Raw genomic sequence first — 19,977 nt, 5'->3', positions numbered from 1 at the left:
TATGCTTTGGCTCCAAGAGACAACAGGGAAACAATTTCAGACTGTACAACAGAGGCAATACCAGAGTAGTGCCCCTACCATCCCAGTGTGACCTATATAAACCATATTGGCATCCCAAACAGAAATGTTCTTATCCAAGGGCCTCTGCACATCCATTGCTGCTATGCAGCCGTGCTGGCTGAGAGACTGGGGAATTAATTTTCTATATAGTTCAAATACCCAGTTTTCAAAAGTAGAACTATAATAGACTGATGGAACTCAGAGGGAACTAAGTAGTAATAATAGTATTTTCTAAAAGAGCAGCTGTTTGGAAATGTGTAATATTCAAATATTCCCGGTACAGACTAAAAGAGGACAGATGTGTCTATTAAAAGAAACAGAGATAAAATTTGACAGAGTTGTCAAAGCAGAGCTGTTCCATATGCATGTTTCATTCCCCTTTATGATAGAAAATGAGGCAGCCCTGCATCTATCCTGATTCATGTAGATTGCTACAGCCTTAGCTCGCTGCAATTGAATGCTGAAAATGGAGTTTTTAGCCTTTATTGCAGTCCTAATTAAATTGTTGACAAAGCTGAGACAATATCAATATTTGGTTGGGTGTATTTGCTTTTGTGTAGTTCTGAAATCATGAACCTGAGCCCAGCCTTTGCACTATCCAAAACATTTCTTAACTACCTACTTATTCATGGAGAGTAAGCAGAAATTGCAAGTGCCATGTTCTGCAGATGTCAGGTACTCACAATAAACTTACGCTTGCTCAAGAATGGACCTATTTTTGCCCCAAATGGGGCTTATTTTGTTTTGACATCTTTTAAAACTTCAATAACATATTTCACTGAAAAATGGACTTGTTCTAGCTGGAAAAAAAATGCCCATTTTTTGCTGGGGAAACCAGCCTCTTATTCTATGGAAATTGTACACGCATTAACAGCCATTACTGTGAAAATTGTCTCGTTTTCAAATTCATAATGAAATGGCTTTTCATACACATAACACCCACTTTTTTTTATTATTTTGTTTTGAACTGTTCTCATACCTCTTTGTGCCACTACCTTCTCATTTGCCTTTTTTTTTTTTATTTCCTGAGAGTTACATTACTGAAAAATATTCCATTAGGGAGAGGCATAAATACTAGTTGTCTGTGCCTTATTTTAGTGACTCCAGCCTGAAGGTGCGTTTTGAACTTTAAATAGGTTACTTTTGACCTGCACCAGTGCATGTGAGCTCAGAAGCTTGCTCACTGGTTTTCATGGTGTGTGGTGCTATTTCAAGAGCCATGAGATGGAACACTGATTGTCAGAATAAGGAAACAGGGAGGTTATTTTCCACTTTGCACAAGTGTCTAGAAGAGAAAGAAGATACCCAGTACTGTAATACTCTCATGTACCTTCATAGGTTCCTGGTCAGAAGAACAATCCCAGCTCTCACAAGACCCATATGGAAATCCAGTATAGACAGGCTCCAATACATCTCTCAGTAAGACTGTGTGCGTAGTGCTGAAGGGCTTTAAGAAATGCATATCTTACTGGTGCATACTGAAATTGGTCAGGTTTCTTAATGGAGTTCAAGACAGGGTATGACCATCTCATGGAATCTAATCTCAGGCAGATGTTTAGTACCAGAAGCTCAAGGGATCTCTGTGAGCTCCTGTAAGTTCTAAGCATTTCCCAACAAACTGAAGATAAACATAGACCCCCACAAAATGGTAATAATGTCCTGCCAAAAAGATGAAGGGTCTGGCTAGCTCAATGAATCCCTGCAGTACCCAAAGTAGGTTAGAACAAAATGTGAGACAACCTACTTTAAATGCTCTCCAAAACTTTCCCTTTCTTGGGTCTTTTCTTCTGTGATGGTTTGTTTCCAGAGGTAATGAGTTTTCCGCTGACTGTTCTCCCTTTTTTTGGTGTCAAGTCCACATTCGTAGTCACAAGTTGGAAGCAAAAGGGGGTTTGAAGAGCACAGTTGTCTCGTGCATCTCTTCTTTCACATTTCATATTTTTTTTTGCCAGGCACCAATCTCCATGATGGGCTTTGGCATTCTGTTAATATCAATGCCAGAAGACATCGCATTACCCTGACGCTTGATAACAATGCTGCCACTGCTAACCATGCAACCACTGTCTCAAGGATCTACTCTGGGAACAGATACTACTTTGGAGGTAGGTTGATTCAGGCAGATGAAGGATGGGATTTTCATGGTGCAGATACTTTGGGTTTCACTACTGAAGGTGTCCCCACGTGTGTTCTGTTTGCAGCTAAAAGCAAAGGTTCTAATAAGTGACTTTAGACCCCCTACTGAGCCGCAATTCATAAATTTAGGAGGGAAGATCGAAGAGACTGGTCAACCCTGATAGATTGCAAACACAACTTCTAGCACAGCTGTAAAATGGACTGCTGGCAGTGGTAGCCAATGAGTACCTACATCTGGGTGTCAAAAGCATGATGGCTGAATTAGCCATAAGTGTTTTTTCTAGTTAAATGGCCTGAATACTATTAGTCATATTAATATTCCTGTAGATATCACTGTCCTGATCAGGCTCAGAGACTTTAGACTTCAGAGCTTAATTGACATAATGCTCAGAACTACAGAGATACTTAGGTACTGTGCTCTCATGAAAAAGACTGTAGATTGACCTAAATTTTGAAAATAGAAGAGTCTTCAAAAATGCTACTTTTTCCTTTTCAGAGTGCAAACATTAATTTAGTTAAAGGGAATCACATCAACTGTCTTTTTATCTAGTATGTTTCTGTGTAGTGCTTACCATAGTGGGGCTCTGATTTCAAAGAACCCTCTAGATACAGCATTAAGTGAGGATGCATGGAAGCTTTTGGATCTCAGAGCTGGCCACATGGTGAGGAAACTCAGATACAAATGGTTTTGTTGCTCATTGTCCACAGGATTTCAACCTTTCACTCTGTGCATTGCCTCAGGAGCAGAATTTAACCCATAATGATTTTGCAGTTTGCACAGCTTGCTTTTTTTTCCCTTGTCTTTTGTTTGTTTTCTTCTTTACAGAAGGATTTATAGAACAGAAGGTTGCATAGTACAAGAAACGAAAACACCTCTTCCAAGTTCTTGCATCAGGAAATCCCAGCAGAAATAGATGAACATTCCAATATTATTCTCAGCCACTTCTCTTTTTTCCACAGGGTGCCCTGACAATTTCACTGATTCCCAATGTTTAAATCCCATTACTGCCTTTCAAGGCTGCATGAGGCTCATCTTTATTGATAACCAGCCCAAGGACCTCATTTTAGTTCAGCAAGGCTCCCTGGGGAATTTTAGTGATTTACACATTGATCTGTGTGGCATCAAAGACAGGTAATTATTGTTTCTTTCTTGTATTTGTTCTTTTTTTTTTATCCTCATGGTTTATAAATACAGATTACATTAAGTGAAAATTCTAATCTACCAGCATTATAGATATTAGGCATAATGGAGCTACAACAGAAAGTAGAAATTACAGCAAAGATAGGAGAACTGGAGGGGAAATAGTTTCAATTACATGAGGCTCTCTTCAGATTGACTTGTAGGAAATAGAGTATGCAAATTCAATCAATCTGCAGATAGGTGAAAGGATTACATTTTATGCATAAACAACATTGGATTTCTTTGAAGTTTTAGAGTGAAATCAAAGAGAAGGAAAAATTATTTGCTTCATCAGAGCATGTCACCCTCTTAATATATTAGATGGTTTTGCTTAAGTAGCTCACTTACAATTCTTGTTAGCACAGCATGTTTATCATCAAGGTATGGTCACCTCATGCAACATACTGCCCTTTCAGTAGGGCGATGTGATTGAATGCCTGTATCTACCAGAAACACATCTCAGTTTAGATACTTATCTGAATCTCTCCTGAACTGAAACCTGACAGGAAATACAGATTTTCTCAGAAGGAATGAAGAGGAAATAATAAAATTACTTTTTACAGCATTTAATAATTTCTCCTTTGCCTCCTATGGATTTTGGGTGTCTAAATATTTCTGCATTAGCTCTGCGAATGTGTTATTTGAAGCTAGCACATGGAATAAAAGCCTCTGATTTTTTGGTAGTGTTTTTGTTTGTCTGTTTGTCTTTTTTAAGTCTAGGTAAGTTCTGCAAAGAGAAGTGGAACTGCTGTGAATTTCATGTGCTTCAGTTAAGGGAGTAGTCAGGATATTTTGGAAGTATGCTAGGAACTTAAGCATTTGATGTAATTTTTTCTGATGTGTTGCTTAGATGAAACCAAAGACCAATCTCCATTATTGATTACTGTAGGAGGGATCAGCCTGCTGGAGCTCCAATTTTTTGAAAAGTGGGCAAAACCAGTTATGTGAGATCTTTGTGCTCATTTTATATGTTCAGGATTGTTCACTTTGAGGGAGATAATACTGTCTCTGCTAATCAAACCTGTTTCCATGTTTAACAATGTCTGAATTCAAGGTTGTATGAATTTCACACTTGGTGTGCCTGAAATGGTGAACAGAATTGGTAAGAAGCAGCTGATTTAACAAAAGGCAGTAAAATGTAAACTTTCCTGAGAATTAAGAAAAAGCATTTTGCTGTTTTCTTGGAAAAACAGATCTTTAAGTGTGAGTGGGTCATTCTAAGGTGCCTTCTACATTTGTATTTTGAAATAGAAGATAACTTTTCTATTACGATTCAGAGACAGAATAGCTCGTTCTGGAGCTATTCTCATTTCTAAACATGTGGAAGAAAAAAGATTATCAGGAATAGTCAGCATGGATTCAGGAAGGGGAAATTACCAATCTGATAGCCTTCTATGCTGGTGTAACCAGCTGGGTAGATGCAAGGAGAGCAGTGGATGTTGTCTATCTCAACTTCAACTTAACATCCTCAGGTACTTTTTGGATTAGATTGGTTAGATGAGTGGACAGTGAGATGGCTGGTGAACTGGTTGAACAAGAGTGCAGAGGTTTGTGATCAATTGTGCAGGGTCTCATTGGAGGCCTGTGGCTAGTGCTGCTCCCCAGGGATCAATACTGGGTTCAGCCTTGCTCAACATCTTCATAAATGAGCTGGATAAAGGAACAGAGTATACTCTCAGCAAGTTTGCTGATGATACAAAACTGAGAGGAGTGGCTGACACTCCCAAAGGCTGTGCTACAATTGAGTGGGACCACAACAGGCTAGAGAGTTGGGCAGAGGTGAACCTCATGAAGTTCAAGAAGGGGAAGTGTTACAATCCCATGCATCAATACAGGCTGACCTGCAGGAGTTGACCTGCTGAAAATCAGCTTGGGAAGAAGGACCTGGAAGCACTTCTGAACACATTCACCATGAGCCAGCAATGTGCCCTTGGGGCCAAGAAGGCCAGTGGTATTCTGGGGCACATGAAGATAAGTGTGGCCAGCAGATTAAGGGATGTTCCCCTTCCCCTCTATTCTACCCTCTATAAGGCCACACATGGAGTATTGTGTCCAGTACTGGTTCGAGAGGTACAGCGAACTATTGGACAAAGCCCAGTGGTATGCCACAAGGACAATGAGGGGACTGGAGCAAGTACAAGGAGAGACTGAGAGATCTGGGGCACTTCAGCCTGGAAAAGAGAAGGGGATGGGATCTGATGAAAACTGAGAGGGGAACTTCTCATTGTCTATAAATATATCAAAAGGATGGTGAGGATGGGTCTGGATTCCTTTCAGTGGTGGCCAGTGATAGGACAAGGGGCATCAGGTACAAATTAGCACACAGATTTCAACTGAACTTAAGGAAAACTTCCTTACTTCGAGGGTGACAGAGCATTGGAACAACCTGCCTAGACAGATTGTGGAGTCACCTTCTCTGGTTTTCAAAACATGCATGGATGCATTCCTGTGCAACCTCATCTTGGTGTACCTGTGTTAGCAGAGGGATTGGACAAGATAATCTTCCAGCCCATACCATTCCCTGATTGTGACATCTCCAGTGCCTTTATCATCACCATAGTCCAGGCTACAGTGTAAATCTATGGTACAACTGCAAGTGATCTTCCTCATCTCTAATATCTGAAGGATGACAAGCATCACTCTGTGGTCATGCCATGCAATTATTTAGGGTTTAAACATAATAAGAATGGTGGTACTTTGTATAATCATTGCCTTGAATAAATCACACATGTAAATGGAGTTAAAAGTGATCTAGTGAAAATTAAAGCACTCTCTTCCAGTGCAGTTCTCTGGACACTACTAACTTTATATGTCTGTACTATATGATCCAAGTAGATCTGTAGTAAAGATGATCTATACTATTTGTGATCATAAACAGTAGGTATGACCTACCTAGATTATATAGTAGATATGATTGGGCTGGTGGGAGATGTGATTGCAGAAGCTGTCTAGGGTGCAGCAATTGTGAAATAGTGGAGTTTTCAATACGCAGGGAAACAAGGAGGAGCAACAACAAACCCCTTACTTTGGACTTCAAGAAGGCAGACTTAGTCATTCTTCCCCTATACTCTCCACTGGTTAGGCCATACCTTGAGTACTGTGTCCAGTTCTGGGCTCCTCAATTTAAGAAGGATATTGAGACACTTGAACATTTCCAGAGAAGGGCAACAAGGCTGGGGAGAGGTCTTGAGCACAAGCCCAAAGTTCTTCACTGAGAGGGTTGTTAGCCATTGGAATGTGCTGCTCAGGGAGGTGGTGGAGTCACCATCCCTGGAGGTGTTCAAGAGGGGAGTGGATGTGGCACTTGGTGCCATGGTTTAGTCATGGGGTCTGTGGTGACAGGTTGGACTTGATGATCTTTGAGATTTCTTCCAACCTTGATAATTCTGTGATTCTGTTTGGGAGAACAGGAGATTTTAATTCACATCCAAGGACTGCATTATTATCTAGTCTGCACGGTGTATCCTTGAGTATGTTTTCAAATGTAGTTTAGATGGCACAAAATGTCTGACACTGTAATTCAACTAGTCACCAACTAGCACTCTGTATCACAGCAGCTCTGGAGTATAGGAAAGTTAGGGTCTGGTTCGAGGCACATAGTACCCAGCTGCTCATTCCCTCTTTGTAAGTGGTAATAAAACTTTGTAGAAGCATCTTCTCTAAGAAAAAGTGATCTCCCCTTTCTTAATTATAAGATTTATTGCTGTGTGCACTGTAAAGCACATGTTTTTGTAATTTTAACACGGGAGAATTGTGTAGTTTAATTAACATGTAAATGGGACATTTGTCTTAGTTATCTAAGCAAAAAAAACAACAAACCTCTTTTGAGGAAAATACCTCTATTCAGAAAGCAATTTATTTGTTACAGGCTTGTACACCAAGATCCTTCATACCTGGGTTCTGAAAGCAGTGGTTAGGCAGCTCACTGCAACTTGTGCTCATGCTTCAAAAGAAGAGAATTAATGACCTTGTTTTGAAAAATGACAAACTGGGACTACAACTGATGCCAGCAGTATGGTTTTGACAGAGAATCTAGTTGTGTAGGCATATTATACACACACACACACACCTTCCCCACCCCAGGATGGAGCCATCTGAGGAACTAAGCCTATACATCTCATCTCTAGTATTTGAACTATATGTGTGCTCAAGTGGACTTGGCATGAATGCCTTCTGTCTCCCTGTGTTCGTTATTTCCATCTATCAGTAACTACTCCTTGGGAAATAAATGCCTTGTCACTAATTGAGCTATCAAAAAGTACACATGAAAAATGAGGATGCCCATAGAAATATACTGAGTTTTGCTGCCTTTCCATTCAGTGGCTAAGGAGACAGTGCCAAGTGAAGATGCTTATGGAGACACAAGGGTCAACATGGATCTGATCCTGCTGCTGACCTACTCTAAGCAGAGGGTTTTTTGCTAGAGACCTCTAAAGGGTCTTGCAGCCTCAGTGATCCTGCAAATGAGACCACCTAATAGCTGCTCTGGTCCTGACTGAGTGGGTGGTTCAGGATGTACCTGCAAGAGCTGGGATTAGCAGATAATACATAGAAAAGTTGTGGCTTTTGTGCTTTTGGTAGGACGTTAAGATGTTGTGCGGTCTGGAGTTAAACACAGTAATATGAACCTTTCTGATGATGGAAGAAAGCTATTTAGCACCGCCTCCTATTAAGAGACTGCTTGTTTCTAGTCCTGAGCTGTACTACCAGCATCACTGGTGTTCCTGCTACTACATATCAAGTCAGCTCTGGTTTGCCTTCCCCTTGTATAGTAACTACATGTTATCCCTAGGTGACACAATCTGTGCAAGGAGAGGTATCCCCATTCTATTCATATCAGCTGTCTCTACCCCACAAGCTCTACAAAGCTGGGCTTCCTTCAAGAAAATGCTATTTCTGCAAACTGTTCTCTGTGCCTTTCTGAACAAGAAAGTAGAATCTGTGGGAGGAAGCAATTTTTTCCGGTAACAATGCATTTGCAGGACTCTTGACATTATCCCCACTGCTTGTTGTTAACCCAACTAACTTTTTTTTTCCCCTCTTTTATTCATAGTATGCGTATTTGCTGTGCTTGTCCAAATGCAGCAATTGCTCAGTCTTTTCTCAGGATGTTGCAAAGTGTGGTGCTTACAGTGGTCTTGTTATGAAGTGTTAGAGGTCATAGCTGCCTGCAATGTATTTATCCCCATTCCAATAAAAGGTAAACACAAAATGAGACAATATCATGCTATGCAGTCTGTCTGCTCTGTATTTAAAGGGAAGTGAGTTTAACTTTATTGCTCTTTAGTGTTGCTTTTTAAAGATTTCTGCTTGGTTAGGAATGCAGGTACACATCAGGGGTTGTTTGCAGGTGTTGGTGTATAAATTTGGAGACTTGATGGGGTACTTGGTGCCATGGTTTAGTTGTTTAGGTGGGTTGGATTGGTTGATGGGTTGGACACGATGATCTTGAAGGTCTCTTCCAACCTGGTTTATTCTATTCTATTCTAATAAGTCAGAAAATATATTTTCTTATAGAATTCTGGCATTTCCCTCGATGGCATAGTACAGAACACAAAAATAACAGCACAGAGGTGTCTGGAAGTGAATTTAATTCAGAGAATTTTTGTGGAGGAGGGAAAGAAATACCTTTGTGTGTCTATGCAGTTTTTTGCATTGGTACATGTACTACATTGGCCACCTCTGACCAAAACCATCTGGCATAGCCCCAAACAAATCAATGCAGACTCACTTTGAATTTATTTTCAGTTCAGAGTGATATAGATTAAGTTCAGGGCTATGGGGACAGTACAGGCTTCACTCCCTGTGTTTTGCACTGTAAGTGCTTTTCTGGAAGGGAGGCATCTTCTTTGGGGTGGGGGTTGTGTGTGTGTGTACACATATTAAACCTTAAAACTTCCAGGGGAAAACCTCAGTAGTAAGAAAGTCTAATGAGAACAGAATAATACTTTCTGGTTTTGGCCCATACTCTATATGAAGGGTGTCAGTGTCAAAGGATGGGGAAGGGGCAAGCAGTATAAAAAAAAATAAAATTGCTTCTCACAGATGCTGTAAGTCAGAAGGGATTATTCCCTTTTCTTGAGCTTTATTAAGTTTCTAGCTTTAAGTGTATGGCCAGGCTCCCTGTTCTTCACTTATAGATAACTTTTAGGGGCTTTACAGATAGAAGCTGGAGTGACTTTCCTAAGTATATCCAGTTTAGAGGGGGGAAAAAAGCCCAACAAACACAAAACCAATACAACAGGATGTCTCTTTCCTAATGTGTGTTAACACATTTCTCCCCTCAGTATTTTACAGTATTTGCAAAAAGCCGTGAGTTTTCTACTGTTAAACAACCTCCTGGAAATGGGTTAGGGATGTGGTTTTAGAAACTCTCACTCAGCAGGGCAAGAAATCACAGCTGCATCCAGTGCAGCAGCCAGCTGGGGTAGTGCGGCTGGCACACAGCTCTTCTTTCAGACTTTTTAACACTGATGAAAGGCAAGAGGCTGCTGTCTCCAGAGATGCAAATGCTTCCTTTCTCTGGCTCAGCATATGTGCATAACAGAATGGAGAGCTGGGTCTTATGTCTTCACAAATTGACAAACCCTAACCTGTGACTTTCGAGAGCTGTAACAAAAGTATTGGTTTCTCTAGTGCTAGTAATGATTTTCTAATCTGAGGTTTTTTCAGTTCTGTGATGTGCAGAAACCTCAGATCAGTTGCTTGCTGTCATTCTCCTAGTCTAAGCATGACCCCTGAGGCATAGTACTGATACCAAGATACCAAGGTCTTAGTATCTACAGACTTCATTCTGAAATTTGGGGTAACTGTCAACTCTAAAAATATATTCAGCATATTCAGAGGCTAAACTGTTTCTTGAATGGCCTTGTCTGCATGGAAAGACACAAAAAAAGTGTCTAGAAAACATAACCTTGTAAAGAAAGATTAAGTTCTGCTTCTTTAACCACAAGAGATTGCTGAGGGGAGGCAGCCTGATGGTCTTCAGAGGCTAAAAGGCTGCTGCAGTGCAGAAGGGAGTAATCGTATTTCCTGACAAGAATGTATAGAAGAGCAGCCATGGCATTGACTGCCTGAGGAGACTGTCAAGTTCCTGTCACTGGAAGGCTTTAAGAATAGGTTAGATGAGTCTGTGAGAAATAACAAACACAGGTACGGATGATCCTGCCTTGGGGTGTGAGCATGCACTATGTGATCTTCCAAATTCCCTCCAGCTCTGTGCAGTTCTGTTGCGTTTGGTCAGGCTTCTCCTCCAGCTGGAACAGATGTGTCTTGTTCTTGCTTTAGGGGTTCTGAAGTGTCATCAATAATAACACTGCTTAAGGAAACAAAACAAAACAAACCCAAACCAACCAAAAAAAACCCCAAACAAACAAAACCCCAAACACCAATCAAAGAAACAAAAACACCCCACCCCAAACCTGATGAATAAAATCCCAAAACAAAACAGCAAAACCCAAATAACAAAAGAAATCAAACCCGTGGAAATCTTTCAGGAATGCAGTTCACGATTTCTCCCGCCTGTGAGAAAGCTTGTTTGATACATGGATTTCCCACACACTCTCTCTGAGGCAGGGCTGTGGTGGGGAGTAGAAACCATGTCACCCAAAGATATGGTTTTGTGGCTTTTTTCTTTCTTTTTATTTTTTTTTTTTTTGAACTTGATATGTATATGTTAAGTTTTGCAGAGTAAGGAAATGGAGGAGAAGGAGCAATACTACTACTCGTTTATAACTTCCCTGATTTGCTTTTTGCTTCTAAAAATGGGTGATTCACTTTTGCTGCAGCAGGATGAAGCTCTGTGATTGCCTCATGTTTTTCTTGGATTTTTTTTTTCTTGCAAATTCCATGATGCCTAGAAAGATGGTTCATCTTAGGCTGTGTTTTTTTCCTTTGATGAACAGTGACATGATTTCCTTCTCTCTGTTCTCCCTTGGCTCTCTATTTTCACACGACCTTGTGACTTCTTGGAGTTGAGTTGTCCGTTACATTTTCTAATGTAGCCAAAATGAGGATTGGAAGTTTTCAAGCTGATAGGAGAAGCAGGTGTTGAGGCACTGGTTAACTATGGAGACATCTTTCCCATAGTAAACCAAGCTAACAACTGTATATTGGTGCCTTCACAATCTATATTTCAGTTGCTGAATGATGAAATGCAGATCTTGTTGGATGTATTCACAGACTTCAACCTAACCAGTCCTTTCCAAGATGTGTGTTGTCTCTGGGCTGCTCAGAGGTTGCTCTGTGTGGAGTTGTGACTATGAGTCAGTGAATAATAAACAAGAATTTGCTGATTATCATAAATTCAAATCTTACACAGCATCAAATTGGATGTTGTTAGATGCTGTAGATTGAGGTCAAATATAAAGGGAAAAGCCAGTAAGGCATACATGAATCCATAAGCCACGGATTGCTGGAAACTGGCAAATAGTTCAATGGGGTACTCTTAAACTTATTTCATCTGCATCTTTGCTGTGACACTGTGAAAATAAGGAAATTGGAGAGGCACTGTGTATCTGAAGTCTGAAGGGATGTTATAACTTTAGGGCTAGAAAACCCAAGTTCCTTACCATTTAAAACAAAAATCTTTTCATTATGGACAGTTCTTTGTATCTCTGTTGTTCAAAGCCAATATATGTTTTGTTATTGCTGTGCTAATCTCAAAATACATTGGTATCTGATTGTGTATTTTGCCAAGTACTTACACTTTCTGCACTGCATTTTCTCTTCCTACGTGGCAGTGGCACAGTGAGAGTGTGGGTTTGTCTGTGTGTGGGCAAACAATGGAAAGCATAGCCTGGGGAAAATGCAGGAAGCCTCTCATTTAAAAATAAATTAAATGGGTAGGAAAACAAATATGCAGATGCTGAGAATTTGGCCACACTGTCAAGAAGCTCTGGGATTTCCCATTCAGCAGTTGGTTGGAATGCCAGATTTTGGGATGAGAAATAGTAGCTTCAGTCCTGAAGCTGAGTTGGTTGTTTGCTGTGGTTGGCATTCTGTTAAGAGAATAGATGCAGGAATGTGGGCTCAAGAGATATTGCAGCTCAAGAGTTGCCATGGATATTATGAAAATGTGCCAGAAAATCATTAAACCTCAGTCCAGAAACACTGTGATTTCCAACCCTTCATCATATGACACGGATGCTCCCTTTGGGCTTAGCAAGGCTGTCTGCCCTTACAGCAGATGGATCCCTTTGAATACAGCACCAAGGGCTGTGGTGTTGCCAGAGGCATGTAGGCATGGATTGATCCATCTCATTCACTTCTTGCATGCAGTGGGACAGATTATTTAGCAAGCATTAGTCACAGAAAAGAAAATTCCATTTCCAGGAATTCTGGCACTATATGTGTACACGAAGAGGCAAGATCTGGTGTGGTTTCCTCTAGCAGCTCCTCCAAATTCCGTAAAGAGAAGTGTTTAGGAATTGTTGCAATTGGTATAGGTTGAGCCAAATGGCTGTTTAAAGGGGAAAACCACCCTCCTTTTCCCCTGACTTGACACCTGTGATGTGTCTCCTTTGCCCTTCAGGATGGTGCTAGACAAATGGTAGCTTCCACCAGACTTTTTGAGGCACATCCTGTGATGTGTTGCATCCCTTTGAGTCACATTTTTAATGATGGCATTGGTTACATTAATACTTGAACTCCTCATACCCTGTCACAAAGGATGTGGTATTTAAACTGGACAGTGACAGAGAAAACTCTGTTAAGGAGCCTGAAATTTCATGACTTCGCTGTTCTTGAAATAGCTTGAAACCCTAGACTTTTTGGTAGCAAAGCTGACCTGGAAAGAGGTAGTACTTAGGCAGATGCAGAAGCACACTGTTGTACACCCACTGTTATATTAAGTAGTATGCATGCATTTGTACTTGAGTATATGAGACTGGGTAGTCTTTGGATTAAGACCATTTATGTGTTGAACCTGTCATTATTCATAAATTAACTCTGAGGGTAGTCGGAGCCTGCTTTCCTTTAGGCTCAGATTTGCATGAAGGCATGGATAAATGCATGCATTTATCTTCCTGTCTGCAACTGCTAGTGTACTTTCATCTGATTGCTGCAGTTCCTGTTGATTTTGCACTGATGAAGCACTGACTGAGTTGTCCTATTTTTATTTGGCTGACACCCTGCCCTTGCTATAGCAAATACTAACAGTACTTGTCCAGGATAGCAGTGGAAACTTCAGTTTTCTTAAGTGACCTGGAGAAGCAAAAAATATGGTTTCATGTTGAATCCACCTTGGCAGAAGGTCAGATGGCACATCTTGCAGGACATCCTGAGAATTCCAGAGATCTGCAATAAGGAACACAAACCTGGATGGATATTTTCTTATGAAACTTAGCAGTGTTTCATTTCTGTAGCATCAGCGGGCAGACAAAAGCACACACGGATATTGCCATCCTCATTTATCTGTATTCCAGTTCTTCTAGCAAATACAATTGGAGAGGGCAGGATGTGGTATACATAAGAATTACAGCAGTGGGATTGGCATTAAGAGTTTACCTCATTAGGGAGTAGCATAGTGAGTTGATTCATGGGTTTATTTCCCAGTACTACTCAAGTTAGAGAGCACAGATCATGTACTTAGTCTCTATATTTTTGTCCCTATCAATGTTTTATCTATGAATATTCTTTATAACATTTTCTAACTAAATTAGCTTAAAGTGTTCTTTTTTCTTGCTAAATAGAGCTGACCTTTAAGATCCTGCTTTATGCCTATTTCCTTTGTAGATTCCATTAGATTTTACTACTAATTTTGACTTGTAAGAAATAATATTTTTTGACTTCTTCCTGCTTTTCTTTTAGCACTGAACTTAACATTGCTTCATGTGTTGTACTGTCAAAATGGGCCTTTGGGAAATTAATTACTATTGCAGGTGAAGGGTGTTAGGATAAATCTGATGAAAGCAGTCTCTTTTCTGCATTTCCCAAATCTCCTCTAAGATTTAATGGATGCCCTGCAGCAGAAGCCAAACTTCCTTTTTTATTTTTTTCCTTTCCCCTCCTCCCCCTGAAGAAGTTGGCCATGCAAACAAGAAAATGTCCTGGCTAATTATGCCCAGTGAGCTTTAATTTTATTTATTACAATCCCACGCTGGGATTGAAAAAGCAAACACTTAATATTACACTCACTCCCACATAATACCTGCAGTGAATTACAGAAAGTATTAAAAAAGACCCACCAAAACAAAACAAACAAACAAAAAAAAACACCCCATACTGCCACCCACAATTTGGCCTCCATTCTTTTCATTCTCTCTAGTATTCTTATTTTTGGTATTTAGTGTCTTCTCTGCAGAAATGCAAATCATTTCATAGTCTAGATTATTTTTTTTGTTTTCAGGAAATACTTTCATGTTTTCCCTTCTTGGTTTTATAGCAATGAGTCAGATGTTTTCAGATAACACTATTTGAATTTGGATGGCAGCTAGTGAATGGGTGGTGGGATGAGTTCATAGATTCATAGAATATTGGGTTGGAAATGACCTCAGGGATCATCCAGTCCAACCTTTTGGGGTGAGAATATAGCTTAAAGGAGATGGCTCAGCAACCTGTCAAGCTGGGCTTTGAAACTGTCTGATGTAAGGGAATCCACCACCTCCCTTGGGAGTTTATTCCACTGTTTAATAGTTCAAATGGTGAAAAAAAATTTCTGGCATCTGGTCCAAATCTCCCAAGTAGCAACTTGTCTCCATTACCCCTTGTCTTTGCCATGCAACTCTTTGTACAAAGGGAGTCTCACACCTCATGATAGCTGCCCTTCATGTACTTGTACATGGTTATGAGGTCTCCCCTAAGCCTTCTGTTCTCAAGACTGAACAAACCCAGTTCTCTCAACCTTCCTTCATATGACAAACATTTCAGTCCTTTGATCGTTCTTGTGGCCCTTCTCTGGACCCTTTCCAGCCTGTCCACATCCTTCTTGTACAGTGAGGACCAAAACTGTGCATATTACTCAAGGTGTGGCCTGACCAGCACTGAGTGGGAGATTGACATCTGTATCCCTGCTTGTGACACCCTTATTGATGCAACTCAGTTGAAGATGTAAGAGGGGATATCACCTGGACTTTATAAAACATTTCTGGCTTGAAATATGTTTGAATATTGCTCACCTATACCTCCATCATCAAACAAAATAAAGCATTTAAACTGCACACCTTCATATACCAAAATACCTGGAACTTTTTCTGTGTGGACTACCTTAGGTGATCCTGCTTTGGCAGGGAGTTTGGACCCAGTGATCTCTGGAGGTCCCTTCCAACCTCTAATGTACTGTGATACTGTAATTGTTCCATTAAATTCCACACACAGGAGGGGCTATCCTGCCTGTAGTTCTTCTGATTCTTTGTATCACCTTAAAAAGATCACTTCAGTCCTGTGAGTGACTATTTCCACCCTCACCTCTTGTCTCTTGCCTATTTCCGATGTAGGATGCAGTGGACATGTTTACAAATATCACAACACACACTGAAGCTTCACATCTCCTTTCAGTTTCTATTTTGGTTAAGGAAATTGTGGACAGGTTTTCAAAAAGTTTCCCTTTCTAATGCTTGTGTTGGTACTTTGTAAAACACTGACAACTTGCTTCGTGCAACAAAAAAAAGAATATTGTTAGACAAGTCTCTCTCTTTTTCATCTAAGTGTCATTACAGAATGTACCTCTTTCTCTGTACTAAACCCAAAGCAAAACACTACACATAATGATATATAAGGTGCCAAATATCTTAAAGCCAAACTATTTTACATGGGAGGGAAGGAAAACATGAAAAAAAAAAATAGCTTGCTGGCTTAATTCCTTGTGAAGATGCATGCACAGTGGGGAAAAAAAAAAAACAAAAACATATTAGAAACTGGGGAATGCATGATATCCTGCACAAGTTGAAGAACCTCTTGAGTCCTTCCCAAAAGTATGCACTTACATCACAAATTAGACATGCTAACTAATGTAATTAAACTATTGCAGGTAGCTCATTTTGGAGTCTGAGTCTTGAAAACTACCTTAATACACGCTAGGTTTTAGAGTGGAAGGACAGGATTCAGAAAGCCTTCACTTGAGCTTTGCACTGTCAGTTGAGCTTGCTCTGCGGTAGCTGTAAAATAAGAATATGTTTGTACAAAGTAAAGTCTCTATAAAAATAGTCAGTCACAATGGAAAAATCTGCTTCTGAAGAAGAGGGAATTTTCTGCCCATTGTGTGTCTTTAATGCAAATGGAAGAGAATACTCAGATTATTTGGACAGTGCCATGATTTTGTTTTGTCTGCCTTACTTTAATTTTAAGGGGTTTTGTTTTCCCTGAATTTTTCATACATGCAAGAGAAGCTGCAGAAAACAATGATTCAGGGCCATGAAGGGAGCACTGGTCTGTAGAAACAGTGAGTGCAAAACAAAGACAGGTTCCTCAGATTCATTCCCCATGTTCACATCACTGCATCTGTTTTGGAGACAGATTGTGTTTTAAATTGTTCTTACTCTTTTCCAGATAAGTTTGTTTATTTTCACATGAAGCAATGAAATAGTGCTGAATTCAAATCTCATTTACCTGATGCCACTGCAGAATAACTTAGAGAAGTGCTGATCTGTCCTTTAAAATTTATTCAGTAGATTCTCTAAGGGATAACTACAGAACTGGTTTAAGTAGGGTGAACTCCTTCCTATAATTGAATGTGCAAAGATGTTGGAGTTTGAGATAGTTAGCTTTTGTCCTTAATACAGACTGAAGGGACTTCCCACTGGAGCTGGAAAGGGAATTTGTCCACAATGAGACCTGTGTGGAGAAAAAAAGGTAGTTTGAGGGTTACTAGGTGGTTACTTACATGGCTTTTGAAATCCAGCTTGAGAGTGGAATTGAGTTTCTGGGGGGACCTGAACAGAGCTCCTTTGCATTACTTTGGAGTCAAAAATCAAGGGCTGTGCAAACCCATGATAAATTAAAGGCCAAGTATGAGGATGCTTGTAGAATATAATATCCTGTCCTTTTTGTTTGTTTGATTTTTGCAGATGGCTTTTCTGCTTTTGCTTTGTAAAATGATGAATTCTAAATGGAACAGCTGTCTGTACACGATGGTTTATTTGCTTCCCTTTTTTCATTTCCAGATTTATTTGTATTAAATCATTTCTGCTGATGCCAAGCCAAACTGTCAGCACATTTACCTCTCTTAAAAAAATGTAGGTGTTGTAACAAAGCAATCAAACCTTAATAAAATGCCTTTTTTCTAAGGCATAGATAACAGACTTTTTCCCCTTCACTTGTGCCAATTGCAGTACAACTTCCTCCCTCCCACAGTTCTGTCCTAGCCACATGCCTAAGGGCAGCTGGCATCAATGTTCAGATCTTCTACGTGTTGCTGTCACAGTGGTATGCAAGTGCCGAATCTGAGAAGGTGGCAAGTCATAGAATATGTTTTAAAAGTTCAGTCTCAGAAAGGAGAACCTGGCTTTGTGACTAATTATTAAATGACAAAAAAATACCTTTTTTTTTTCTTTTTATTTTACCTTTTTAGATTTATTTCACATCTGTTCACTCTGATAGAGTACATGATTTCCAGCTTGGAAAAGAAGTTGTCTTTGTTCACATTACCGTTGTTCTGTTTGTACTCCATGAGTTCTCAGGACATAATAAATTTAGGGAAGAAAACGTAGATGGCTTTAAAAACCAAGCCAATAAAGCATGCTACAACACTTTTTAAAAACTGATGTTCAGTTTTCTAAATTTGCAATAGAAGACAGAAGCTGAGAAGTGTGATGATGATCAAGGGAACGTGTGCTGAGGAAAGCCAGAGGTCTGGTCTGTTAACTTTTTTGCATGTTAACTCGTCTCAATATTGTTTATACTCACTTTGTCTCCTTCCTCTGGTAGTTCTTTTTAATTCAAGAGACTAGTCCACTAGTTGGCCACGAACAGAAATCCAGGAGAAAATAAAAGGGGGAGCACAAGTCTTAAGAAGAGTGGCTGAGGGAACTGGGGTTGTATAGCCTGAAGAAAAGGAAGGTCGTGTGAGACCATATCACTATCTGCAACTATCTGAAAGGAAGTTGTAATGACATGCGAATGACTCTCTTCTTCCATCTAACAAATGGTAGGATAAGAGGGAATGGCTTCAAGTTGCATCAGGGGAGGTTTAGGTTGGATATTAAGGAAAAAAATCTTCACCAAAAGGTTTGTGAAGCATTGGAACAGGCTGCCCAGGGAAGTGGCAGTGATACCACTATCCCTGTGGGTTTTTAAAAGATGCGTCGAGGGACATGGTTTAGTGGCGACTATGCCATTCTAAGTTAATGGTTGGACTTAATGATCTTAAAGGTCTATTCCAACCAAAATTATTCTATGATTCTATGCACTCCTGTGGTATTTTATAATACTCTGGCCTTCATTTGTTTTCTCCTTGGTAAATCTCTGGAGTTGCATGTTGTCTGTGTAGTAACACTGGCAGATTGCTCTTTGAAATGCTTGTCTGGTATCCCCTTGTATCCATTTCTTGAACCAAAATAACATTTGGCAAGGAAGTTTACAGATTTACACCTCAGCAGAGCAGAACCAAAATTGTTGCAAATGGCCTCAATCTACTGAGTTTAGTGGAAAGACACCATTTTACTGAAGGAAAGTATCAGCTGTTACAATAACACCATGCATTTCATCATAACATCTGTGCCTGCTTTATGAAGTCATCCCTGTCAACATTGTATTTGCTAATTTTACATGAAATAACTGCAACCCATAAACAGGAAAACGTGATGAATTGAAACTAATTTGAACTAATATTTAGGCAAATGCTTTCTTGATAGAAAAACTTCCAAATTTTGTGTATTTTCTTGTTAGGGCATTGCTGAGTTTTAGGGAGTTAGCAGTTCTCAAAAGAAATTTTTATCTTGACAGCCTTAATATTGAAAATGGGTGCTCCTTTTATCTTTCTCTCTCCACTAGTTCTCTTTTTTCCTCTTTATTTAGGAAGAATAGACTGGTGCAGGCAGGATCTGTTGTGCTGACTATAAGAAAATCTGAGAGGTGCTTAATGAAAGTACCAGGTTTATTTCCAGTCAAGTGTAACATCAAATGTGTAGAACTCCTTCAGCCTTCCCACTCAAGTCATTTTGTCATTGTTATTTCTTCATCATTCCTATCAAAGGGCCAAATTTTGCCCTCTAATATCTATGCAGTTTGTCCTTTGAATTCAAAGCAAGCGCACATACAGTTTTAGAGGTGAATGTTTCATCTAAGGACAGTGAATGCTTTTGTGCAGGCTCTGCATATTGCTCACTTAGTTGGCTAAGGTGTGTGTTTTCCTGCTTGGCTGAAGGAGCAAATTTTATTTGCTTCATTTATTTTTTTATAAGATTCATTCACCATAATATATTCTGTGAATTACTCTGGAATCTGGAAAATCAGAGTCCCTGCTCTGTCACAAACTGTCTCAGGCAAATAATTAAATTTCAGTGTTCCATTTATGATAATTGCAAAAATTGAGTTGATATATTTGTTTGTTTCAGTTGCAAATAGGTCAGGGACTGCCTGCTGCAATTATTTTTTTGCTTATTAAACCTTCTGTGATACCACTTCTTCTTTTGCTAAAATTACTTGGCTCTACTGGAATGCAAATATTA

The 19,977-nt window shown here is 39.8% G+C and overlaps 1 protein-coding gene across 1 annotated transcript in view; it reads left to right on the top strand.

Annotated features, from left to right (window-relative positions):
• Positions 1-19,977, top strand: part of CNTNAP5 (contactin associated protein family member 5) — a 303,624-nt gene that overhangs the window by 164,219 nt on the left and 119,428 nt on the right. The window contains exons 9-10 of the mRNA XM_068138943.1: positions 2,013-2,162; positions 3,154-3,325. Of these exons, the coding sequence (XP_067995044.1) occupies positions 2,013-2,162; positions 3,154-3,325 (322 nt within the window). The remainder of the gene's footprint in view (positions 1-2,012; positions 2,163-3,153; positions 3,326-19,977) is intronic.

This window comes from Melanerpes formicivorus, unplaced genomic scaffold (assembly GCF_026170545.1).
Source record: "Melanerpes formicivorus ecotype bairdi unplaced genomic scaffold, bMelFor1.0.p_v2 SCAF_5, whole genome shotgun sequence".
Taxonomy (NCBI): Eukaryota; Metazoa; Chordata; class Aves; order Piciformes; family Picidae; genus Melanerpes; species Melanerpes formicivorus.
The sequence above is the reverse complement of the archived record's forward strand: the minus strand, read 5'-3'. Positions and strand labels throughout refer to the sequence as shown.